This window comes from Notolabrus celidotus, chromosome 1 (genome assembly GCF_009762535.1).
Source record: "Notolabrus celidotus isolate fNotCel1 chromosome 1, fNotCel1.pri, whole genome shotgun sequence".
Taxonomy (NCBI): domain Eukaryota; kingdom Metazoa; phylum Chordata; class Actinopteri; order Labriformes; family Labridae; genus Notolabrus; species Notolabrus celidotus.
Window position 1 is genome coordinate 22,272,638 of NC_048272.1, and position 26,514 is coordinate 22,299,151.

Sequence of the window (26,514 nt, forward strand, 5' to 3'; positions counted from 1 at the left end):
AGATGTCAATTTTGGGGTGGGGGGGGGGGGGTATGATATGAAAGTTGTAATTGTATTGATTTGGGAAACGCCTTATTTATTTTGTATTTGTTTTTCGTTTTTTTTTTAACGGTTATCATTTTTTATTCCACACCTAAACAGGACATAAATCTTGAACTTACTTCATATACAGTATATACACAAATAAATAAAATATAAAACAACAACAAACAAAACAGAAGGAGGACGGGGCATCAATAAACTTAAAGCATGATTGAAGTTCATGAAAAGTGTAAATTCATGTTTATATGGCTGATGTTAAAACAATCATAGAAATAATATCATTTTTACTCCGGTAAGGAGTTCAAGAGGGATCAAACTGTATCCCAGAATCCATTTAATCCCTGATCAAGATGCATTAATGTGGCAGAATTCAAAATATTTCAACTTATTTTAAATTCTGGATCAAGATGGGGCTGATGGAGACAGGTGGAGGCGTCTGGTTGAATTTCAAAGTTTGTGTTTGTATGAATAAAGTTATTGGAATTGATTTATGATTGTTCTCAGCATGAATGGGCGTGAATCTTTTGTCTGCAAATGTTTAGTTGATTAAAAAAACTGAGACCAAACTAATTATCAGGAGTTGAGTTGAAGAGTTAAAAGGTCTTATCAGCAGCTTTGTTATAATACTACTTATTATATATAATGAACCTTTCAAAACCAGAATTACAAGATGACAAGTAACATGAAGAAGTTGAAACAAGCAGAATAAAAAAACACCAGTTCAGAGAAAATCTCAAGATAAAAATTTCAGTGAGGATTTAAAAGAGGACACAGAGTTAGCTAACTTAAGATCATCTGGCAGGGATTAAGGTTTAATGATCCTAATACCAGAAAACAAGTAGACTGAACTTTTCTTTAGTTCATCCTCACAGATTAAAAAAACAAGTCTGATTCTGAGGGTGGGGTTGGAGTTTAAATTACACTGAACCAGATTTCAGGTGTGCTCACTTTCTGTTTCGTTTCCTAACAAGTGGTTCAGCTTGAACTCTTCAGCAGATCCGTCTGGTCATGTCTCTGTGTTCACTCTGTGTTCACTCTGTGTTCACTCTGTGTTCACTCTGTGTTCACTCTGTGTTCACTCTGTGTTCACTCTGTGTTCACTCTCATGATGAAGCTTTGAGCGTAAACAAACAGGCAGAACAAAACTAAAAAAACAAACTGATGTAAACACAGAGTTTTCCAGATGTAATCCTCTCACCGTCTAAATCCTGCAGACGGACTCTGCCTTCTGCTCTAATCCTGCATTCACTCATTCACTCACTCATGTGCTATGAGCAGTTTCACAAACACTTCAGACTCAAACAGCTCAGGTCCTGACACTGATCCCCGTCCAGTGGCAAACGGCATACCACAACATAGGCCGGTAGACGCTGACGGTCTGCCGAGAGGGGCCAGCGGCATGTGATAGTGGCTAGACCGGTGTGCCGATCCCCTCTGTGGTATGCCAGAGTTTGTTCTGTCTTTATTCACAAAACAGGTGGAATATGTTGAGATGAATAAAGGGATGTTAACTCCTCTCTAGTCTTTATCTTGTATATTGAAAGCGTGGTTGTTTGGTACCTTCATGATGACATAAAAGCAATCAAATGCAACCCCATGCTACATCTCTATGCCAATCAAGTGCCAGTTAAATCAGCTACCTTCCTGTTGATATGATCAGGTCAGACATTCAAAGTATTCTCAAAGACGAAGGTTTCCTTGATGGGATCACGCTCTACCAGCCATCCAGTACTCTGCTGATCCACCGTCATTTAGAACTGGCATGCCACTGATCACTCATCAAACTAGGAGCTCCTGGTAACCGTGATCATGACGTCCAGCCTCCCTTTAATGACAGGTTTCTGAAAGTTCAAGATCTTAAGCTGTAATCTGTGCCGTCTAAAATACCTTTAACTGTGCAATTGGATTCTTTAACATCTTCTTCTAACGCCTGCATTTTGAGGCACTTTAAATCACCTTCCTGCACTAACGTGGTCGTGTATAAAAGGTTTGACGTTTCTATTTCTCCTCCTCACTTGTATGAGTCCATAGATCTGGGCCTGACCTTCACTCTGCAATATTTTAGCTTGTAGACTCAGTTAAAAATAGAAATATTTAACAATGGTGACGCAGCAGAACACTGGATCACTGCTCCAACCATCTGACCTCAGGAAATAGACGGTTTGATTCATATGGAGGCCAGTTTTCTTTGTCCAGCCTTATGATGTAGTGTCTTACAATAATGATAATCGCTGTCATCAGGTTAGCGGACGTTTACATGATCCAAATAAGCTCCACAAGGTTCACTGATGTTAGCAGATACTCTGATGCCTCTTGTTCTGTATTAGTGATGTGTCATGATCAAAAGCTGCGGCTCTGAGAGCCGATGCTTTATAGTGAATCAGAAGAGCCGGCTCGCATTGAGAGAGAGCCGGCTCCCAGTTTTTTCCTTTTGCTGCTTAGCTCTCACAGTGCTCAGCCCCAGCTCTGCTCACAGCAGAACTTTGTTTTGATTGGTCAGCATGGCGGCCATGCGGCCAATCACATGTGAGGATATAGGATACAGGTTACAATGTCATTTAGCAGACGCTTTTATCCAAAGCGACGTACATACGAGAACAAGAACAACACAAGCAAAGATCTAGACAAGAGGAAACATGATCAGTAAGAGTAACAAAGTGCTTCAAGTCAATTTGGGTGCAGGTACTGCCAAGCAGTGTAATTTTTTTTTTTTTTTTTCAAAATAAGGAACATCTACAATGAAGCAACCAACCAATTTAAGACCTTCCATTATCATCATCAACAATTAACATCACCACAATAATGACCAAAGTACCAAGTGCTGGTCACTCAAGAGCTGAACACAGATTTCCAGAGTAGCAGGACAGTGCGAGTCAATTGTAGCTGGAAGACATGATCTGCCACTGGGGACAACAGTGGAGAATAGTCTAGCTAAGTGCATAGTGCTTCCTAAAGAGCTGGGTCTTTAGCTGTCTTTTGAAAGTAGAGAGGGACTCTGCAGATCGAATGGAGTTGGCCACAGGTGGAGGGGAGTGTGTATTGTGGCTACATCTGTTCCTTCTGAGAGGGTTAGGGTTAGGGTTCTTCTCAAAGACCGGGCAAATACTCACTGAGAGGAAAATTGGATCAGCCCATCCAAGCTGAGGCATCTGATTTTTCTCAATGCCAACCTGAGGACATTAATAATGTTTGCTCCAGTTTGGTTCTGGTTCTGTTTGCTTGAGTTTGGTTGTGGTTCGGTTCTGGTTCTGTTTGGTTCTGTTTGCTTCTGTTTGTTTCTGTTTGCTTCACTTTGGTTCTGGTTCGGTTCTGGTTCGGTTCTGGTTCGGTTTTCTTGAGTTCGGTTTTCTTGAGTTCGGTTTTCTTGAGTTCGGTTCTGGTTCTGGTTCGGTTCTGGTTCTGGTTCGGTTCTGGTTCTGGTTCGGTTCTGGTTCGGTTTTGGTTCGGTAAGCTTGAGTTTGGTTCTGGTTTGGTTTGCTTAAATTTAGTTCTGGTTCTAACCCTAACCTTGATCCTAACCCTAACCTAACCCTAACCCTAACCCTAATCCTAACCCTAATCATAACCCTGACCCTAACCCTAATCATAACCCTAACCCTAATCATAACCCTAACCCTAATCCTAACCCTAATCATAACCCTAATCATAACTTTAACCTTAACCCTAACCCTAATCCTAACCCTAACCTAACCCTAACCCTAATCATAACCCTAACCCTAATCATAACCCTGACCCTAACCCTAATCATAACCCTAACCCTAATCATAACCCTAACCCTAATCATAACCCTAACCCTAACCCTAACCCTAACCCTAACCTTAACCATAACCCTAACCCTAATCCTAACCCTAACCCTAATCCTAACCCTAACCCTAACCCTAATCCTAACCCTAAACCTAATCCTAACCCTAACCCTAATCATAACCCTAATCACAACCCTAATCCTAACTCTAATCCTAGCCTAACCCAAACCCTAATCATAACCCTAACCCTAATCCTAACCCTAATCCTAACCCTAACCCTAATCCCAATCCTAACCCTAACTCGGTCCCTAACCCCAACTCCTAACCCTAATCATAACCCTAACCCTAATCCTAATCCTAGCCTAACCCAAACCCTAATCATAACCCTAACCCTAACCCTAATCCTAACCATAACCCTAACCCTAACCCTAACCCTAAATCCTAACCCTAACCCAAACCCTAACCCTAACCCTAATCCTAACCCTAATCATAATCCTAACCCTAATCATAACCTTAACCTAACCCTAACCCTAACCCTAATCCTAACCCTAACACTAATCATAACCTTAACCTAACCCTAACCCTAACCCTAATCCTAACCCTAACACTAATCATAACCCTGACCCTAATCATAACCCTAACCCTAATCATAACCCTAACCCTAATCATAACCCTAACCCTAATCATAACCCTAACCCTAATCATAACCCTAACCCACCTTAACCCTAACCCTAATCATAACCCTAATCATAACCCTAACCCTAACCCTAATCATAACCCTAATCATAACCCTAACCCTAACCCTAATCACAACCCTAATCCTAACCCTAATCCTAGCCTAACCCAAACCCTAATCATAACCCTAACCCTAATCCTAATCATAACCCTAACCCTAACCCTAATCACAACCCTAATCCTAACCCTAACCCTAACCCTAATCCTAACCCTAACCCTAATCCCAACCCTAATCCTAACCCAAACCCTAATCATAACCCTAACCCTAACCAGAACCCTAACCATAATCATAACCCTTACCCCACAACCCCTGGTTCTGTTCTGTGGATATGTTTGCAGTTTTTTGTTAATTTGTACAATAAAAAGGTTTGATTAAATAATCCTAACCCTAATCCTAATCCTAACCCTAATCCTAACCCTAACCCTAATCATAACCCTAACCGTAATCACAACCATTACCCTAATCATAACCCTAATCATAACCCTAACCCTAATCATAACCTGAACCCTAATCACAACCCTAACCCTAACCCTAATAACAACCCTTACCCCAACCCCTGGTTCTGTTCTGTGGATATGTTTGCAGTTTTTTGTTAATTTGTACAATAAAAAGGTTTGATTAAAATACTAAACCAAAGTAAATGGTTTTGTAAGAGAATAAATGCACAAAATTGGGCAATTCTAAGGCTTCTCATTTAAAAAAAAAATTGTATATTGCAACATTTGCACCCTGCACTACCCCACTTACTGTTTTATTTATTTATCTATTCACTCCATTATCCATATTTAGTTTAACTCACATGGTCAGCCCTTTTTAGTCTGTCTTCATGTTGTTGTTGTTGTTGTTTCGCCTTGTTTTTATATTCTGTCTTTGTTGTCCATGTATTGTTTGTCTGTCGTTTTATTTGCATTTGCACTGCTTTGCACCAGCCATGTGAAAAACACAATTTCGTTCAGCTGTATACAAGCTATCCAGATGAATGACAATAAAGTTTGACTTGACTTGATAAGTAGAGAGGATGTGAAGTTACTTCAGAACATTTAATCCTGTATTTATATGTTTTTTTGTCACTATAAATGATATTAAACTTATAAATGTTACATCCATACAAATAGAAATATTCTGTGTAATTTTTAAAGATGAGATACAAACAGAGAGTGTGAATAATACCTGACACTCTCTCTACTTTAGTCAATGACTGACTTTTAATTGGTGACTAACAGGAAATGACTAAAGGCTCCACTTTGTCCTGTAATAACATGCACAGTATTAAGGGATGTGAAGGCCTGTCCCAGAGGTATTGCAACAATTTAGGAGCTGCTTACAGGTTGAGAAACTCTGCAGAGTCATCTGACCTGGTTTACATCACACAAATCAGCAGTAATGTGGCTCTCAGTGACAGGTTTGGTCCTAGTTTGGGCTGAAACTGGACCTACACGCAACAGCACTCGTATGGATGAATGTAAAGACAAACATCACTGTGGTTTTTATAACAATCCTTATATGTGATTTAGTTTGGGTCTAACAAACGCAGCAGGACCTATAATGCTCGGATGCCTGATTTCAGCATGCTAAGCTAGCCGACTACCTCAGCTGATTCCAGGCGTCCTGTCAACAACAAACCCCCTCACCCATGAGCCCATTATCGGACACATGACGGCTGCCTCGTTATGTTTTCCTATGACATGATCCGTTTAACGATACTCACTTTATATAAAATAATCATTAATGTGACTTTGAAAATACTTTAAAGCTCACATTTAGTCTCAGTAAATGTCGATGTAAGCTAGCTCAGAGTAAATATGCGCCAACCCCTCGTTACAAATTATATTATTACTTTATTTCCATATTTTCAGCCTATTTCCACAACATAACAAATGTGTAAAATAATATTAATTCAGGTGTATTATCTCTTCAATTTGGCGGGGAATCGTTAATGAAGCAGCTTTTATTTTAATTAAATATCTGATTTCGTACCCAAATCAAATGACTCCAAACACTCAAATTAATGCCTGCAAAAGCTCCTTTAAGAGTAATTATTTAAATCTACAAAGCTTATGTCTGAGGCAAATATATGCCGAATATTTCAGGTGACTATTATGAACTCATACAGCTAATATATGTATTTAAATAGCTTGTCATATAGTTAAAATAAGGGAGTCAGTAAAATGGGGTATTTTTTTAAAGGGGATTCTGCATTAGGGTGGTTTAGATGTACATTACAGACAGTTCCAGCATTAAATTCATAGTTTTGGCTCCTTAGCCTTTTAGAAAGTCGATGTCAATGCTCGAGTGTGAATCCTTTGATATCAGCAGTTTTCTGAATGCAGACGAGCTTCCTGGAAATTGCTTAATCAGTGCCAGGGATCCAGAGCCAGTCAGCTGCTGCCACACAGCTACCATTAAAACCTGACCTGCTGCATCATGTTAGAAAAACAACAAAATGAGAACTAAATGTAATTTTATAGACTTTTTTTATAGGTAGTCAAAGGAGGTTTGTGATGTGACAGAAAATGGCCCAAACTTCACTGTCAACAAAATGTCCGATAATGGAACTAGTGACGCGGAAATGGAGCCAGGCGCCTCTTCTTTAAACACTTTATTTAAAACGAACCCGCAGAGAGTTCTCAGCAGACCTTCACTCCAACATGGAGGTGTGTTTCTCAGGTAAAGGTAACTCTCAGGTGACATTAAGTCCAGTGAACGCTCACCGTGTGGGACTGCAGATTCTGGCTGGCTTCGATCACCGCCGTCAGAGGCACCGTGTCGTCCAGTAGCAGCCGGCCGGGGGACGGTTTCTCCAGGTAAGACATCCCGGAGGGTTAACGGTGAAGGTCCGAGTAGAAGATCCGTCTGTCAGTCACTGAAACCCGGGTGGGGAACTCCTCTGTAGCTCCCCGCTGAGAGACATAAACAACTCGAGAGGAGTGAAGCTAGCTTAGCTCTGCGTAACCAGGAAGCGCTCATCTGACGTCATCAGTCTTATGGATCTGATTGGAGGATGAGTGCCGTCAGCGCCCCCTGTTGGTTTGGGGAGGAACTGTGTATTATAAATAAGCCAGGGAATACTTCAGCAGTTAAAAACTATTTTAAGCTCCTGTGAAGAGTTTTTCACCTACATGAAACTGAATTAAATTAATGCAGACTTACAAAAGCAAAACAAATATCTGCAAGAAGTCTGGTTATTCCCATATAGCTATTTAAAATACCCTTTACCTCTGCTGCAGGATAGGTGTCTGAAACAGCACAAGCCTTTTTAACCACTTTTCCCACACCATATTCATTGTTAGTTGCACTTAAGACATTTTTATAAAGACAGATGAGCCTTTTCTGTCAGGAAACACCATTAACTCATGTACTTAATGATTACCAAGATAATAAGTCTTCCTCCTTTGTCCACAGGGTCCAAGATGCAGACACCCTCTCTATTTCAAGAGCAGGTTTCAAACTTTCCTTTTTGACAAAGCTTATAGTTAGAGCTGGATCAAGCTTGGACCAGCTCTTATGCTGCTATAGGCTTAGACTGACACACTGGGATCCTATCCCCCCCCCCCCCCCAATCACTTGCTGTCCCACTGAAACTTACTGACCTTTCTAGAGCCCCTGAGCTCCCTTGTCCCGTAAGTTCCTCCAAGTCGCTGCTGTAGACGTTCTAGACTCCAGCTGCTACTACTACTATTCGTCTCACCACTATCATCTCTCTTTCTTCATCTCCCTCTATCTCTCTGTCCAACACAGTCTCAGCATGTATGTCTAACATGAGTCTCGTCCTGCTGGAGGTTTCTGCCTGTTAAAGGAAGTTTGTCCTTGCCACTGTAACTTGCTAAATGCCACAAAGTGCTCTGCTCATGGTGGATTAAGATGAGATCAGACTGAGTCCTGTCTGTTAGATGGGACTGGATCTTATCCTGTCTTGATGTTGGGTCTTTGTTAATAATAGAACATAGAGTACGGTCTAGACCTGCTCTGTTTGAAAAGAGTCTGAGGATAACATTTGTTGTGATTTGGTGCTTTATAAATACAGATTGGTTGATTGAGAGGGTCATAATTAATCATCCAGATAAAGTATTTAACAAAGGCGAATATTGAGTGTTGCGGTGCTATGGTTACCATCCACAATAGAGTCCTGTAGACTTCTGGGAAAGGACTCATTGAAACATGTTTCCTTCAGTGTGTTTATTCCACACAGACTTTCAAATATTAAAGAATAAACAGAGCAGATCCTTAACAATCCAAAAAACAACGCATCAAATAACAGGTGAAAAAACTGCCCAATGCTTCATTTAGTCAGAATTCAAGTACTCCGTCAATAAACAAAAACTGTAGCATCATGGAGAAGAGTTCCAGTGTGTAGAAAAATGACTCAGCTGAGTGTTTTTCATCTCTGTTTCTGCCAGGACACTCCTCCTCCTCCTCCTCCTCTCTTCTCGTCCTCCTCCTCTTCCTCCTCCTCCTCTTCTCCTTTCACCCTTTCTGCTGCTGATCCTCGGGCATCATCACCATCACCTCCCCCCCATCACCACCTTGTCCTTCACGGAGCATGTCACAGCAATGAAAGCGAACGACATCTTGATCTTTTTGACCTCCGCCTCAGCCAGCACCTCCTCTCCGATATAGAGTGGCGCCGGGAAGCGGATCTCCTGATAGAGAAAGACACATCCGCGCCCGGGCATTCTGGTGCCGAGCACGGCAGAGATCAGCCCGTTGATGAGGACGCCGTGGACGATGGGGGTCTCGAAGGACGTGGTGCGGGCGTAGACGGGGTCCAGGTGGAGGGGGTTTGTGTCGCCTGTCAGCTCAGCGAACAGCTCCACGTCGCGGGAGGAGAAGGCTTTGGTGAGGGAGGCGCGCTGGCCCACATGGAGCAGCCTGCAGGAGGGAGGAGCTGCTGTGAGGGTGGAGAGGCACAGCTTGGGTTTACTGAAGAGGCTGCTCCACCTGAAACTCATCCTGGAGAAAGAGATGCTCCTTCACCTCCGTCAGTCCAGCTTCAGCTCTCGGCTGTTTCCTGTCAGTGAGAGCAGGTACGGAGACACCTGAAGGGAACACCAGAGAGAAAATACATGAGTTACACCACACCCTTCAAACACAGACATTTATAGACTCTGACGTCAGGCTCACATCTTCATGCTACCTCTTTAGCTGAAATGACACCTCAAGATCTTTTTAATCTGAACTCTGCTGACCTGCAGGACTCTGAAGGCACAGGCCCTGTTCTTGTAGGAGCCCAGCAGAGTCAGGGAGCTCCACAGCCTCACCAAATCCCTGAAGACACACAAACACAAACACACAAATATGCATAAACTATTGAGTCTCAGAGGATTGGAAGTTTCTTCCGGTCCTGCTGCTGCACTTCTCACCTGCTTGGAACGCGTAGAAAAGAGGTGAGGGTTTCCTCATCGTACTTCAACAGGTCAAAGCTTAAAGCCGCTCCCACCTGAGCACAGAAACAAAAACTCATGAGGAACAAAATCTCTTATTTCGCCCCCTTACATACATCCCAAAACCAAACACCTTTGTGTCTGTGTTTATTGCATCAGTCTACGTCTCTGTCTCAGGTGTGAGGTCGTCTCACTGTAGCAAGAGAGTCACAGGTCCACTGCGATCTGGCTTTCTACAGCAGCATCAGTCTGAATGCTTCCCTTTAAATGTTCGTCATGCGCTCCCTCACAAAGAGCTTTTTGATTTTGGGCCCCTAAACTCTGAACTCTGTAACTCTGGACAAAAAACCTCAAACTCTCTGGGTGTTATTAAAAATCAACTTAAGACTCACCTTTCTTTTTTTTTTACTGTTTATTTTGATTTTTCACAGCTTGACACAGTTTCTACATTACTTACCTTCTATGTAATGAAAGAAAAAATAATACAGAAAAATAAAAAATAAAAAAATAATAATAATAATAACGAAATAAATAAAATAAAATAAAATAAAATAAATAAAATAAAATAAAATAAATAATATAAAACTCACCTTTCTAATCTGGATTTTAATTTTGATTAATCTATTTTAAGCCCTCTACTGCATTATTACTGTTATTACCATTGATTTAGCATAATATTATTTATTTAATTTTATTTTCATTTCATTTCATTTTATTTTTCTTGATTGTAATAATTATATTTTAATCATTTCATATCTCTTTCCTCTGTGAGCATGATATATGTTTAGAATATCTGCAGAGCAACTTATGGATTAGTTAGAGTTTAGTGCTGATGTTAAACAGTCTGAGTCTTCCTCACATTTCTCTTTGTTGCACTTTGTAACCCTGTTTGGAAAAGTGCACTACAGCAAAATCAAAACATTTACAATTTAATCAATTAATGTTATTTGTCATTCAAAGGAAACTCTCACAGTTACAGAAAATGAATAAATGAGATCAACATGAGAAAACATGGATTACCTCTCCGAAGAGATTCTTTAGACCGGTGATGATGAACTGCTTCAAGTCGACCGCGCTCAGTTTGGTGGATTCATCCTCCAGCACACTAACACACAGAAACAACACATCTGATGAAAACCTGGGTGAATGCACATTAATGTTATTTATTTTTAATATATGAGCTTCTCATGTATGGACAAAGAGGTGTGCTGGATAAACAGAGTGACCTACAGGCTGACTTTCAGGTAGTGATACAGCGCAGCATTCTTCAACACCACCCGTCTGAACAGTGAAGTCTCGTCCTTCTTGTCGTCACGTCTCATTCTATTAAAACACCAGAGACTCAGACTCCAACAGCTGAGCAGCAGCAGGTTGATCAGCTGACTGAGAGAGAACAAACAAACACAACAGACTTTAACAAATCCAGGACTGTGTGTTCATAGTTCAGATAAACCAGACAAGATGGTGTCTGTCTTTATGAGGATGATATGATAAATACTCCACTCGTCTCATGTTTCAAAAGGTCAAGCAAGCAGCTCAAAGTGCTTCATAGAGGATTAGAGAGAATAACAACTACAAGTAAAATAATAGAAGACTGAAACTATACGGAGGATAAGAAATATGAAATACTTCAAAATAAAATAATAACAATAAAGTCAATAAAATAAAATATCACAAAAATGAAAAAGGAAAGAATAATATAAAATGTTATTTAATAAAATGAAATAAAAATAAAAAAAAATAGAATAAAATAAATTATAAATTGATAAGAAATAAAATAAGATTGTTTCAAATAAAACAAATAAGAGAATGAGTTAAGATAGAATACAATAAATCAAAATGGAATAAAACAAAATAAATAAAACAAAATAAATATTATGGAATCAAATGAAATAACATCAATAAAATCATGAAATTAATAATAATATCATGGTTGTCTGGTGTGTTTTTAGCTCAGTAAATGATGATCAATTATTTAAGAGGGAGTTAAAATGTAAATAAAATATCATAATTGTGTTAAAAATATAGATTTTGAGGTTTTAAGATGGCAGATATTTAAATATTTTACTTAATCTTCCATCATGATGTGAAGGTCACAGGACTAAAATAGATTAAATAATAAAGCAAAGAGACCAAACAAATTATTTGGGAAGAAAAATATGAAACATAAAAAAATAGTAGTAACAACAAATCCAGCTGACCACTTTATTCAATTTACTAACCAGCTGGAGGAGGAAACTATTACACTGCATTTACTATCTCAACCATAGACTGTATAAACTGATTATAACCATAGATTGTCTCAACCAACACGTCCACATTTCAACGCACAAAGCTGCACAACCTACAACAAGCTAACAGGAGGTCAAACTGGAGCTAAACCAGGTTCACTGCTGTCTACAGACACGCTAACGCTTTTAGACAGTAAAAGACAGTTAACAGTCAATATGTTAAAGTTGTTTTTTTCTCTAATAATGCTTAATATTTTTAAAAAGAGAGAATATCAGTAAATGACTCACTTAAAACACTCAGTTTAAGAGTGTACAGCGTGTTATGGTCCTAAAAGCGTCCATGCAAACTTTGAACCAGTGCGCAGCATGTCTGGACTACTGCGCAAGCGCGGTGAACACATCCAGAGAGGTGTTAAATAGTAAGATGTATCACTCGGTACCAAAATCGAATGCTAAGTGATCGTGGACGGAGACGCACAAAGTTATGTTTCATGTGTTTATTTCTATTTCATGGCAAAAATTATATTTTTTATGTATTTTTCTAATTGGCTTTTCACGAAGGGATGGGTTCTTTTTTGGGTTATTCTTTACTCTACTTTTCTATTATAAACTAGTAAACAAACCCTCTATACTTACATCCCTGAAATATCACTTGATAAAAAAACAATATGGAATAAAAATAAAATAAAATAAGATAGGATAGAGTAAAAATAATATATGGAATGAAATAAATAAGATAAAATATATTAAAGTAAGATGGTGTTAGAACAATGGTAATTACAGTAATACTGTTAATAATCACAAAACATTGTTGATTTTATCGTTTCTTTGTCATTTATTCTAGCATGATTACACCATTATGATTACCATGTATTTAATGATATTAATGTCAAAGTCAACATTTCGAAAATTTATTTTGAGATGATTTATGTTTCGTGAGTTTATTTCTATTCTATGACAAAAATATTTATTTTAAATTATTTTTAGTTGACTATCTTGAAGAGATGGTTTCTTTCACTCTACTTTTCTCTTTAAAACTGGTAAATCCCTCTTTACTTACATCCTTGAAATATTACTCTTAAGAAACCTATAGCTGAACAAACCTGTTTCTAAAGCTAAAGAAATACTAAATTAATTAAGCAAATGTGACATTTTGTCTCATTTAAAACATAAAACTGACATTTATTGTATCAATGAATCAATCATTGTTTTTTATTTTCATCATTGAAATGAATCGTATAAGAATTTAACGACATTATTTATCATTGTGTGACATTAAATTAAAGTTTAAATTATTTGCTTTTAGAAGCTTCAATTTTTGATTACGCTGATGCATTTTGTGTTAAATAAACATGCCCCTTCATGCAGGCGGATCACTTTTTACGGCGGAGTGATACATCTCGTCTAAGTTATCTACTCTTTGACATTCTATAGAACGATCTATGCAGTGTCTCCCCCTGGCGGTCTGGCGCCACGTTACCACAACAAAAGCCCACTCAGTGAGTTCAACAACCTTCTTTTTGAAATATAAGATTTATTTCGTCAGTCCAAGTATAGAGACTCTTTGTTCTGGTGCTGGAATCATAGAATTACCTCACAGACCTTAAATAAATCTGAATGTTTATGAAGTTAAATATATCAAATCAAAGACGGATGTTTGACTCACAAACACACCCCTCATGAACACAAAATAAGAGATCAAAATACAGTTTTTCTTAAAGAGAAATGTGCAAAATCCCAACATGGAATGGTTTCATATGACATCAACATCTAAAACAGAGATTGAATTGATAAACAGGCTCCTACGTGATGTGTGTGTGTGCGTGTGTTTCTCGTGGCTCTGAGCATTTGTGTGTCTGAGTGTGTGTGTGAAGGAACGTCTGACAGTCAGCCCCTGTTTGTACATTGATTTCAATTTTCACAGAAGTTCATGCCAGGATAGAAAACTCTTTTATCAAACTAGAAAATAGATCATCTCAATCTACTTCATTTTCTTCATCACTTCCCCCCTCGTCTTCATTCCGGCGTCTTCACCCCGAAGTCAGGGGTCAACATGAAAGTTCAAGAGTCAACTTCAGGACAGTTTCTTGGCGTCGTCATCGTTGACTTCTCCTGCAGACAGGAAGTCCATGATGAGGTTTGCGGCCTTCCTGGGCCGCTCCAACGCCACAGAGTGACCACAGTTCTCCAACACCTCCACCTGACAGTGAGGCAGCGCCGCCTGCAGGACCGTCGCACCGGACGAGTGCACCACCTGGACGAGCAGAGACAGAAGTACAAATTTATGACTTTTCATTCAGTGTTATAATCATTCAGTGTCCTGCTGTTTCTTCTCCTTTAACTGTTCTAGTTTTTTTTTTAAATGAATGTCCTTCTTACCTGATCCTCCTTCCCCAGATGACCTGCATGGGTGTTTTGATCAGATGCAAGTTGTCCTGCAGAGAGTGACGAGACTTCTCCCCGACGATCTCCATGAACACTAAACACAAACACACACACACACACACACAAACGTGCATAGATACACACACAGTTAACGAAGTATATATGCAAATACATTCAACATAAATGAGTACTGATGCAATCCAAATAAGATCTGTTAACTATAAATGACTTGATGCAATCACCTGTTACAGAATGACCAAAGTGTGAAGCACAAAATCTATCACTGCAATAAGTCACTTCTTCCTTACCTCTATTTTATTTACAACATAAATGATTTCATAACAATCACGTGTAGACCAATTATTTTGTTGTTGAGCTTTCGATGAAACATAACACTTTTATTTATTTGTATATTTATTTATTCATGTATTGATCTGTATCATTTTGATTAGATTTTGTCTTTATTATACTTTATTTTTCTAATTGTATAATTGTACTATTTATTTTTGATTATGAAAAAAATATTTTAAATTATTTTCATTTTTTCTAATTTTCTTATAATTTTTTTCTTATTAATAATTTGTAATGTTTTGATGATTTAATTTTTAATTTCTTAATTTTTATTATTGGACTATCATTATTATTTTTTTTATTTACATATATATATATTATATATAAATAAATATTTTTGGCCTTTTTGCCTTTATTTGATGAACAGCTGAAGAGAGACAGGAAATGTGGGGAGTAGAGAGAGGGGGAGACCAGGGGTTCAGCTCGCCTGGCTGGAGGTGAAGCTTTCAGCAAAGCGTCTGCCCCCTGGTGGCTGGCTGCACTATAGGTCAAAAAATCTGTCTCCCCCATTCATTTGAATGGGGGAGCAATCAAACTTTCAAAAATAAATACACGTTGTACGAATGTTTCTCACTTCCGTACAATGTGGTTATGTGTAGGTATTATTTGACTGTTTTGTGTCCAAGGCCTCTTTTTTCTGCAAAGTTTATTTTTCGTTAGTTATTACAGTTTAAAAAATGGGGTTTTACTTCCGGGTTTCCTTTGATTCACAGCCGCCGTAGAGGGAAACTTCAACGGACACACAGCGTCCTTTGAAGCTACGCTGAAGGGCGGAGCTCGTTACAGTGGCTTCACCGGCTCTGGCTGCACAATGGCTGCGCCCAGGAGCATTTTTTTGGCTTCAGAACTGTACAACAGGAAGAGGCGGAGCAACGCTGTCCATTTTTATTTACAGGCTATGGGGAAGACATGCAGGAAATGGTCGACCAGCGGGAATCGAACCGGCGACCCCTGCGACGAGGACTTTTAGCCTCTGTATGTGGGGCACTTAGACCACCAGGCCACCAGCGCCCCTAGCTTTGATCTTTAATTATATTTTTTTCTGATTTGAAATGTATTCATTTTTACAAACACTCAAGACGCACAATTAATGACAATTTTGTTAAAAAATTATATTATTATACATTATTAATATAATAATTAAAAGAAAAAAAAGGAAAATAAATAAAAAGAATCCCCCAATAAACAGAAAACACATAAAAACAGATAAAAGCAGATAAAACGTAACACTTAAATTTGTGTCATTATTTCTGTGTAGATTATTTGTGAACCTCGGGATATATTTTTAGTAGAAAAGCCGAGTGGGAAGACGAGGAAGTTTAATGGATTTAAATTTGGAACACTTTTCCGGAAGTGTTTCACTGACTTCAGCCATACAGAAACAAAGCAGAGTAATGAGGAGCAGCGGCTAAACCTTGTGCCCCATGTACAGAGGCTATAGCTTTGAAGTGGGTGGCCCAGCCTGGCTTGCTTTACATCCCCTCTCTCTCTCTGTTCACAGTTAACCTCTTCTATCCACTGACCTATCATATAAACACTGACAATAAGGCCCATAATAATCATAAAAAATTCAGCAAACAATCAAACTAAACAGATTAAAGGATGGAAGGTGTTATGAACGAAGTGATGACAACAAAAAAAATGCTCAAACGTGTGCAGATGTTGAGAGATGAGACGGCTCACCTTCTTTATAGAAACCATTGTTGGGGATCCTGTTGTCGAGAAGACCTCGCAGGACCTGAAAACACACGTACACATATAAATATGCATAAAAGATCATAATCAGGTTATTATTAAAATAAATAATAAATTTGGAGTTTTTTTCTTTAGATTTCTTTAGATTGTCAAATTTCATTTTTTTAAAGAGATGTTTTTCTTAAACCAAGTTTTCAAATATTTAAGTTATTTGTTTAATCTTTATTTTTCTCTTTTTTTTTCTTGTTGTTTCACAGATTTCTTGTTGTTTTCCTCGCCCTCCTCAGACTTCGTGCTCACCTGTCGGGGGAGGTTGATGGGCGTGTAGCAGCAGAGTCTCAGCATGTCCTCCAGCTCCTGAGGAGTCGATGGGATGAGAGGGATTGACTCCTCCTTCTCACTCTTCTCCAGCTCCCTCAGACGGCTGATGAATGGAGTCTCTGTGGGATAAACCAGACCTAGAGGGGGAGGAGGAGGAGGAAGAGTAGGAGGAGGGGGAGGGGGATCTATATCCATCAGACAGTCTCAGGTTTCAAACATCCCAGAGATCAGATGTCTGCTGAGTTTACCTGCCGGGCAGATCAAGGTGACGCTGCACAGGTGAGAGGGGTGATGAGCAGCAGCAGACGCCGGCGACGTTCCCGCCCATCGACGTCCCTACCAAGTGGAATGGTCTTTTATCGAGACTGATGCTCTTCACAAACTGCACAAAGAGAGACAACAGAAACTAAAGACGTGACCCTCAGAGCTTTAACACATCGTCTGCTACAGAGGACTGGTTACCAAACCAACGACCAAGAAGCTGCACAATAAGATCTAAAACAGGTGGTTTGAGGTTATAAGTCTCCAGCACCACAACCTGTTTCTGTTTAAATAAACAGGATACAGTATGTTTATTTTTGCATCTTAAGGGGGATTGTAGCTACATTTGTTGACTTCAAAATCAGTCAGGTACCCTGTTTCCCCTGCTCTTAAGATAAGAGATAAGAATTCAAAATTAAAAGTAAAAAAATTAAATTAATAATAATAATAACATATATATTTTTTTTTTAAATCCACAAAATATCTATTTAAATATATCTTTGAATTAATAATCAAAAGTAAAAAAATTTAATTCAAAAATGTAAAAATGTAGAAATACAAATAAAATTTAAAAGTTTCCCCAGAATATTTATTTAAAGAGGATTTATATTAAAAATTAAAATAAAAATATATAAATACAAAATAAAATAAACAAATTGTCACTTAATACTGATGTCAAGAGGATTTTAATTAAAAAAATCTAAAAAAAACAACAACCTCAGTTCAGAAAAGTTGGGACCTTATTTTAAATATTGATAAAAACAGAATTTGATGATAAGAAAATCATTAAAATACTTTATTTAATGAAATATATAAATATATGTGTATATTTTCATGTTGTTTACCGGTATAGAAAGTTTTTGCCAGTGTCAACAGGCAGAGGTGAAATGCGCAGGACCTCGTTCTGCAGATTGATTTGATTGGATGTGTAGGATCAGGCGGTTTAATCATAGATGTTGAAGGTTTTGACCAATCAGAATCAAGTATTTAACACAGTAGTAGTATCTTTATCATTTAGCTTTCCCTGACGCAGGAAATTCAAAGTGTTACTGTTCCAGATTAAAAACTCAATTTTATGATCACTCTGAGCTCATTGAAGGTGATACCACACATCAACACTAAACAAACACACACAGACACACACCTGCTGTATTCGGCCGACCTGGCCCGTGATGCTGTAGTCCTCCACTCCGGTCCGGGTCGTCCCCTCATGACCTGGCATGTCCACACACACCACGTGCTGACCTTTGGGGAGATACTGGAGGAGAAAACAAACACACACACACACACACACACACACACACACACACACCACACACACACACACACACACACACACACACACACACACACACATACACACACATTACTGCAGTTAGAGGTGAACTACTTGTTTCACTGCGCAGTGTGTTCATGAGGGAAAACTGAGGAGAGGACTCGAAGCAGAAACAAACAGCTGAATACTGATGGGTTTGATTGTTGTGTTGAAGCACCAGTTTCCCAGAATGCAATGCATGGAGGAAAATGAGGTCACAAAAGCCTCGAACTGAACTCCTAAAAACAAACTATGACAGAGCGATGTCGTCTGAGGAAATTCATCTAAGAAATATTCTCAATGACACCATGTGGGCATGTCTCACCTTGATGATGGGCAGCCACATGTCTTTGGTGGCAGAGAAGCCGTGCAGCAGCAGCACAGATGGCGTGGCGCCCCTGGCTTCCCTCGGCTGGAATAGCAGAAGCGATAACTCCCGCTGTGAGAGTATCGGACCACCAGGCCGAGCCTGCAACGCCAGTACCTGCAGAGGATCACAGCAGAGACTCGTGTGTTGGTAACATACAGTAGTTCATTACAGTTTAACAACAAGAGTGAACAGCAACAGGAGAATACTGAAGGGGTTTTGGCACATTTGTTTTGGCCGCTACCCACACGTTTAGCTGTGTTGCTCATTCCACAAATGTACAATCCTTACAAGTTATACCTCATTGTAAAGATGACTAATCAGGCTTTCCTGATTAGTCATATAAAATACAATACCAATTGTTTTCATTAAAGGGGAGAAATAATTGATCATAATAACGTTTCCAAACTTATTTTGAGGAGTTTATTTCTAAAATAGTGCTCAAAGTAGCGCTAAATCTTCCACATAAATCAGAATTAGAGGTTTGGCAAGATTTTGGCTCATAGGTGTCCATGAGGTGATCGCCCTTCATCATAAGGGAGTAATAAAACAGTCAATGGAAACCCAAAAGAAAAGTGAAAGTCATCGTGGCTCTTTGCAACAAACCAGATGATCATTGAAGCCAATAAATTCTCCCTCCCGGCTATAGACGATATCAAATCTTCTCACAGTTGTTGACATGTTTCTGTCTGGAGCACAGCTGGGGAAACACACACTGACATTGAGAAGCTTCGCTAACACGGCTAAAAATATACCGTGTTTTCCTGAGAACAAATATCACTGGACAAAATTAATTTGGCAGCAATCATCTGAAAAAAATTCTAATTCTTAACATCTATGTCGGGCAGGCTTGTTGCACCCACAGAGTACCAGTTGTAGCGCCCATAAAAAGCTTATGTGAGTCCTTCATGGACACAAAGTTCCTCTTTTATCCTGCCAAATTTTATTATTTACAGAGTTTTGCAATTTTGTTTTTGTTCATGCACAAAGCTGCGGACAAATACCCCATTATATGACTCTGACTCAGCATTTGTGGTGTGTGTGTGTGTGGGTGTGTGTGTGTGTGTGTGTGTGTGTGGTGTGTGTGTGTGTGTGTGTGTGTGTGTGTGTGTGTGTGTGTGTTTGTGAAACAGCGATCATAATCTGCAAAGTAGCCAACATGCGGGTTTTCTTTTACAGCTCAGGCAAAGGTCACGCTATCAGTCCTGCTCCTTCTCAATAAAAGAGCTCAGAGGAACAAAACGTGGCTCTCTGTTACAAAATCATTATTAGTTCATAAAATGTAAAATGCACATTTTTTATTTAATATATTAGATGATGTATGAAGGAGAATCTGCTGTCTGCAGGGTCGGTGAGTTGTTCCTCACGTATTTGAGGGCTCACAATATTTCAGATAATTCAGTCAGTAGTTAGTGGGATGATTTATTCTGAGAGAGTTAGACAATATATGAAAATAAATCAGTGTTTACTGTATTGTTTTCAGATGATCTACATGTGGATTGTTGGAAAGAAAATTAAAATAAATAAATAAAAAAATCAGAGAAATTCTACATCTATTCAGGCCTTGTGTTGTTTCTTATAAAAATGATTCAGTCAATTAATGAGCAACACTGGAACTAGCCTGTGCTAGCATATTAAATCTAATGTGGGCACATGACGCAAGTGGCTACCTTCAAAAGACATAACAGCTATTTTTTTTTAACCCCTTTAATCATCTCTTTGTGCATTTTATCATAAGTGGATTATCCTTTTTCATTAATAAAAGGTTTAACTTACTTTTTTGTTCATTAGTGATTTTTGCTTTCAGTGCGTCAGACACTTTACTAGGCCCAACCTCAGCCTCTCAGCGGCTTTTGGCTCTTTGCTCTCACTACACATTGTCTGTAAGGTCACTTCGGAGCCTACCAGGGGTTTAAACATGCAAGTATCCGTACCAAAACATCGGTGCAAAACTACAGGTAAATCCGGGGTTTCAATAAATCTGCAATAAAGTGTCTTTTTCGACAAATCACCTCAAAACATGCAGAGTTTTAATTTTTTTTTTAACCTGTGATCATCGGTGTGTGTGTCTCTGTTACAGTAAGGAGCAGGATGGGCTGTATGAGCGCTCACTCGCGTCATCTCTCAGAGGAAAAAACACATCAAGCCTTTTTCATAGGTCATAGAAAACCAAACTAAAACAGGCCCTTAAAGCTAGGGTTGGTAGTCACGGAAAACTAGCATGAATTTGAATGTAGCATTTCCTCAGGACTCCGTCTAACCCCTCCCCACCTCCCCCCGGAGCTCCTCCAAAACGATCCCCCGCTCACATGCACAAGCACCGCTGATTCGCGACCATATGATGGTGACTGATTCAAAACCGGTCCTCAGCACATCGTTTGTGTTTTGCACTACGTCAAATCATGTCTCACACAGCAGTAAGAAAACACAAAACATTATCATAGTGAAAGTTAAAGACACAAACATTCATGAAATGTACGCGCAGGAGGCGGGCTGACCGGCAGGATGGGATTTGATTGGTTTCATAATTTGGCTCCTGATGGCAGGGATTGGTTTGCAGCTGCAGCCCCCAGCTGAGCATCTCCGCTGTGCGCAACACCTTTAACAGCTGAATCACATCCAAACATGCTTTAAACTTAAAACACCTCCCTGGTAGCTGAGTGTAATATGAGACCACGTGATGTTTGTTCCACGTGACGGAAAATTGATAACAAAAATGCGTGTTTCGAGTAATTTCTTAACAATCAATTAATCGATAATTGATTAATTGTGGTCATCCCTAAGTTCTACATAAACTATTTCAACGTAAGCCGTCAGAGTCTCCTGAGTCTTCTGTGTCCAATGTCCAGTTTATTTATGAATTCCATCACAGCATGTAAGAGAGCTGCTACATCTACCAAATGTGGTAAAAACTCAGCTATTCATCAATAATGTTCATATTTTCACACAAATATTTACTCGTGTAAGAGTTCTTAAAGGTGCGTTTTGTTCCCTTACTGTGACGATTGAAAGAGTACCACACAGAGACTTCAAAACCCAGAACTGCACAGAACTGATACCGATAATGTTTGTCAGTGTCGGACTAAAGGCATCAAAATGTTGCTCCATGATCCCACCGGAGAAGTCACTGTGGCTACATCTACTTCTTCTACACAACACAGAGTCACCTAGATTATTGAGCACAACTGTCCTGACTGCAGTTTGAGTGAGGTTTGTTTTTATTACCAGTTGTAGATCTTTAACAGCGCTCCGGGCCAGAACAGGAAAGAGGTGATGAAGGCGAGGACAGGAACGACCAGAACTCCTCCTGACAGAACGACCAGCTCCATGGCTGCTAACTCCTTTTAGATAAAAGCACACAGAACAAATATTCACTTTATGCTCTCTGCTCAGTTTCTGGACTAACCCAGCCTCCCATGAGAACCGCTGCTGCTAACATAAGACCAGGGACATGATAAGAATCCAGGAGAACCAGTAGGTTACCGTTTTTCTAAACATGGTTGCAGTGTTTAATACATCAAGATGAGCAGCTCAGAGGAGATTACATAGTTTCACCGTTTCCTTTGTCAGATTGAGCAAACCTTGAAGTAACTCTAACATGAAGAGACATCAGCCTATCACTTCTCAACGACACAACACGATATGATACAAGACGATACGATAGGCTAAGATACGATAAGATTCAATACTTTACAATATGATATGATATGATATGATATGATAGGCTGCGATAAGTTACAAAGCGATACTAAGTGATGAGATACCATAAGATATGATATGAAGCAATACGATACTATGAGAAGCATTGCGAAGCGATATAATACAATACGAAGCGATACGATACGAACCAATACTAAGAGTTACTAAGCGTTACGAAGCAATACAACACGATTCGGTATGACACAATGCGAAGCGATACTAAGTGATACGAAGCAATACAACACGATATGCAGCAATACGATACTATGCAATATGTTACTATGCGATACAAACCTTTACGATATGAAGCAACACCAGACAATGCGAACTAATACGAAGTGATACAAATCCTTATAATGAGATAAGAACCAATACTAAGCCATACGAAGCAATACGAAGCGATACGATACGAAGCAATTCGAAGCAATACAATATGATGCTATACAACAAGAAGGGAGACGAAAAAATACGATACGAAGCGATAAGACATAAAGTGATACAAAGAGCAGCGATATGAAGTGATATGGGATGGGACTATAGGATACGATGATAAGATCAATACGAAGCGATACAAAGGGATTCGATACGATACCAAGCTTTACTGAACGACATTCAATTGTTTTAGGCTTAAGTGCTACCATTTAGCTGTTTGTAGGACTTATAAATATTATAAATAAAAACACTGAAAAAAACAATCTACATGTTGAATGGTAAAAATAGTAATGCCATTAAGATTTGATTTTAGTCTTGCTCAGCACAAAGACTGGAGGCAGGGACAGACTGCCATAAATGTTCAGCTGAGTAAATCTGTAGTTTACTGATCACTGTTAGATTTAACAACCTTAAAGAAATACTCAGATATTCAGGCTGATGAACCTGTCCTTTACAATTAATACAATAGGACAGTGGTTCCCAAAGTGTGAGAGAATATCTATTATAGAACAAGCTAATAAATACAGTATGTATCATCAGTTTCTTCCTCTCTTTGTTGCCACGTGACTCCTGAGGGGATTATGACAGATTCAGATGCAGCAGGTTAATTTGCAGCAGTACAGGAAACGCTGCAATATGTGCACAGAGTTTTGATCTCTGTAGACCGGCTAATTTAAGAATCTTGGGTTTTGAGTCAGAATGAAACTCACATATAAATTCTGTTGTGTTTTTTTTAATGTAGCACAAATACCGGAATCAGGGAATTTGTTTCCAGCATTTAGTTAAGCTCTCTTTGACCCCCCATCAGCATCATTCCAAAATATTTAAAAATATCTGACTATTTAATTTATATAAAACTATTCATCTATAAAGTGTTAGTGTGTCTGTATCAAGTAATAATGGCGGATTTCTTTCCACAGTTTTGTTCTGGCATAAATAACAGCCCTATGGAGGCATTTTTAACTCACTGTCACACTTACCAAATGGCCATTTAACACGGTTTAGAGACTGTCATGGTCAGCCAACAGCATGAAAAACAGTTGTATAATGTATTTTTTTAAAGAGAGAACTTGCTTCATCAACTTTATTGGGTTAGGGTTTGTGTTTGGATTGCAGTATTTCCCAAATAGAAGGAAAATATGAAGAAGACGGGAATATTTGGACAAACTGTTCAGTTTCCAAACTCAAGATGAGACTAAAAGACACAAACATGAAACTGTATTCTGACCCAGTGAGTGACGAAGTGTTCAAATCACAAATTTACTATAACGTATATAAATACTCTATAACAAGCAGAATCCATACAACATTGGTTTGCAGGTTTATTACTGAAACACCAGTGTGTTTATGCTAACAGCTGGTGGACATGGCTCTAGTTCTGATTTATTAATGCACAATCTAAATATCAGTTTACACTCTCGCCCAGGAGACTGAAAGAGCCTTGCATATATAATATCATTAGTTATTGATAAACGTATACGTTATATTTTCAATCTAGATCTGAAGATTGAATATTACTGTGTTATAATCCTGTATGTAATATGTTCATGTGCATTTTCCTGAATTTATTTGATTGTACTGATTGTGATGTTGTTTGTGATTGTTGTTGATTTAGTGGCTTTTTATTTTATCACTTCTTTTTTTCTTTCTTTTTTTTTCTTTATCTTTAACACCTGGTGTCATGTTTGTTGACATTTTCGATCACTTTCCTCAATCGAGCTAGCTACCTGAAACGCGGGGGTGGTTCAGCGGAAGTTGGATGACAAAATGGGGAAGAAACAAAGTATTAAAGTGGGCGGGGCAAAGTAAGGTGAATAATTGTATTTTCCTTATTTTAATAACTGCTTTTTTATTATAGATTGCCAAGATGCTTGATGCGCTTTGGTGCTGTTGAAAGCTTGTTTGCACACTGAAATACTGTTTATAAATTCTTATTTTTGAACATTGCGAACAATAATCTGTTTACCCATTGTGACGACCCCCTTAGGGCTTAAAGCTGCCATAGGGAACTTTCGGATTGAGATGGATTTGGCGTCCCCTGTGGACAAAGTGGTGTATCTTATTTATTGTATATATATATATATTTTGGGGCTTTTACACCTTTACATTTTTTTTATAGAAGAAGGTCAGTGGATAGTGTAGGAAACTGGGAGATAGTGGGGAAATGACATGTGGGAGAGAGGCCACAGGCTGGATCCGAACCCGGGCCACCCGCTACATGGGCACGGAATTTATCCATTAGGCCTAAGTCTAATGGTTAAGTAGTGTTTTCTGCTGAAAAATCTCATCCGGCGTTATCTTAAATGTTGAATCTTTGGCATGGAATAGTTTTAAAAAAGTCTGTTTCTGTGTAATGTTGATGTCTTCAGTATTAATCTACAGTGTTTCAAATAAGTACAATAAATACAAACCCTTGAATTAGAGGGTTTTTCCAAACTCTTGACTGGTAGTGTACATTTAATTGTCCTATATTTACTGTCTTGTTGTTAAGCAGCGGTGAGCTCACTTGGAAATAAAGCTTGCTTGATTCTTGAATTTGCCTTGTCTGACGCCTTCCCTACGGCAGCATTAAATAACAAGCATTGAAAATTACATCAGAGGAATAATCATCTTCTCATGGATGATCTTGTTTTCTTTTGTGGGTCATGTAAGGAATCAGTAATAAACTTCATTCAGTTTCACCTCAAGCTAAAAACTTATCACTGGAGCTTAATATGTAAGATTACAGTAAAATACTCAGTTGAAGTAGAAGTCTGTTAGCACATAAGTACTTCAGGATGCTGTAATAGCAGTTAATAATAGTAACAGTGTGAAAGTCATGCAGTTTGCACCTTGGATGGTTCTGTTATATAAAACTGTGTTATCAGTGGGATCAAAGTGAGACGTCAGAACACCGGGAGGCACGTGAAAGGTGCAGGAAATACCTTCCTCTTTCTGATTCTCTCTCTTTATTTTATACATTAAAACAGAATATAGGAGTGTGATCTTAAAGCAGCAGATTCACAATAAGAATCTAAACACGTGTGTCCTGGTTTTGAGTCTCTGTAACCTGCAGGAGGAAACATCACCTCTGAAACATGAACACACCGAGGACCCTGAAGGTTACACAAACTCACTCAATAACGCAACCTGCTGATCACGTGACACATTAATTCCTTAAAGCATAATTAGCTGAACGTGAATGTAACATACCTGTCCGGGTCTTCTCCGATCTGTCAAATAAATCTGCCTCCTCCTCTTCCTCCTCTTTCACCCAAATTACACAACATCCTTTCATCCTCACTTAAAGGGGAAGTACAATTAGACGACCCTGCTGCGTTCAGGTACCGTCGGACATATGAGAAATAACGTATGTGGGTGAAAAGTTAGAGCAATGAGCAGCGCCTCCACATGAGGAGCCCCATTCTTATTTACAGTCATCTGTATGAGGACTACAAATCCACCTGCACGAGATTACCTGACATCTGTCACTAAAATAAAGCATGAAGAAGAACAAAGAGGTACTTTAAGTTTGGATAAGATATGGAAAGATACTTTTTATTGATACTGCATTTT

General features: G+C 38.8%; 3 protein-coding genes across 4 annotated transcripts in view; all 3 read right to left on the reverse strand.

Moving 5' to 3' along the window:
- Positions 1 to 7,528, reverse strand: part of pxk (PX domain containing serine/threonine kinase) — a 31,946-nt gene extending 24,418 nt beyond the window's left edge. The window contains 1 exon segment of the mRNA XM_034680646.1: positions 7,233 to 7,528. Within this exon segment, the coding sequence (XP_034536537.1) occupies positions 7,233 to 7,334 (102 nt within the window). The 5' untranslated portion in view covers positions 7,335 to 7,528.
- Positions 7,529 to 8,682: 1,154 nt separating this feature from the next.
- On the reverse strand, positions 8,683 to 12,532 carry rpp14 (ribonuclease P/MRP 14 subunit). Of its 2 annotated transcripts, XM_034694569.1 has the most exons (6): positions 12,422 to 12,532; positions 11,133 to 11,285; positions 10,923 to 11,007; positions 9,882 to 9,958; positions 9,708 to 9,786; positions 8,683 to 9,557 (listed from the first exon to the last, which is right to left on the reverse strand). In XM_034694569.1, exons 2-6 carry the CDS (start codon positions 11,222 to 11,224, stop codon positions 9,501 to 9,503), a joined length of 390 nt encoding a protein of 129 aa, XP_034550460.1. In that variant the 5' UTR covers positions 11,225 to 11,285; positions 12,422 to 12,532; the 3' UTR covers positions 8,683 to 9,500. The 2 variants fall into 2 exon arrangements, with proteins under 2 accessions (XP_034550460.1, XP_034550452.1); XM_034694561.1 differs by lacking the exons at positions 9,882 to 9,958; positions 10,923 to 11,007; positions 11,133 to 11,285; positions 12,422 to 12,532.
- Positions 12,533 to 13,650: 1,118 nt separating this feature from the next.
- LOC117814456 (monoacylglycerol lipase abhd6-B-like) lies at positions 13,651 to 26,230 on the reverse strand. The gene is given in 12 exon segments (XM_034685806.1): positions 13,651 to 14,387; positions 14,513 to 14,523; positions 14,526 to 14,612; positions 16,553 to 16,607; positions 16,865 to 17,022; positions 17,134 to 17,188; positions 17,190 to 17,267; positions 18,291 to 18,404; positions 18,787 to 18,860; positions 18,863 to 18,945; positions 22,054 to 22,169; positions 26,152 to 26,230. Coding segments are annotated over 11 exon segments (999 nt in total). The 5' UTR covers positions 22,158 to 22,169; positions 26,152 to 26,230; the 3' UTR covers positions 13,651 to 14,207.
- Between the last annotated feature and the right edge of the window lie 284 nt (positions 26,231 to 26,514).

Bases quoted from the DNA above. Each gene is read 5' to 3' on its own strand.
- rpp14 (XM_034694561.1), bottom strand. From the start codon at position 9,470: ATGAGTTTCAGGTGGAGCAGCCTCTTCAGTAAACCCAAGCTGTGCCTC.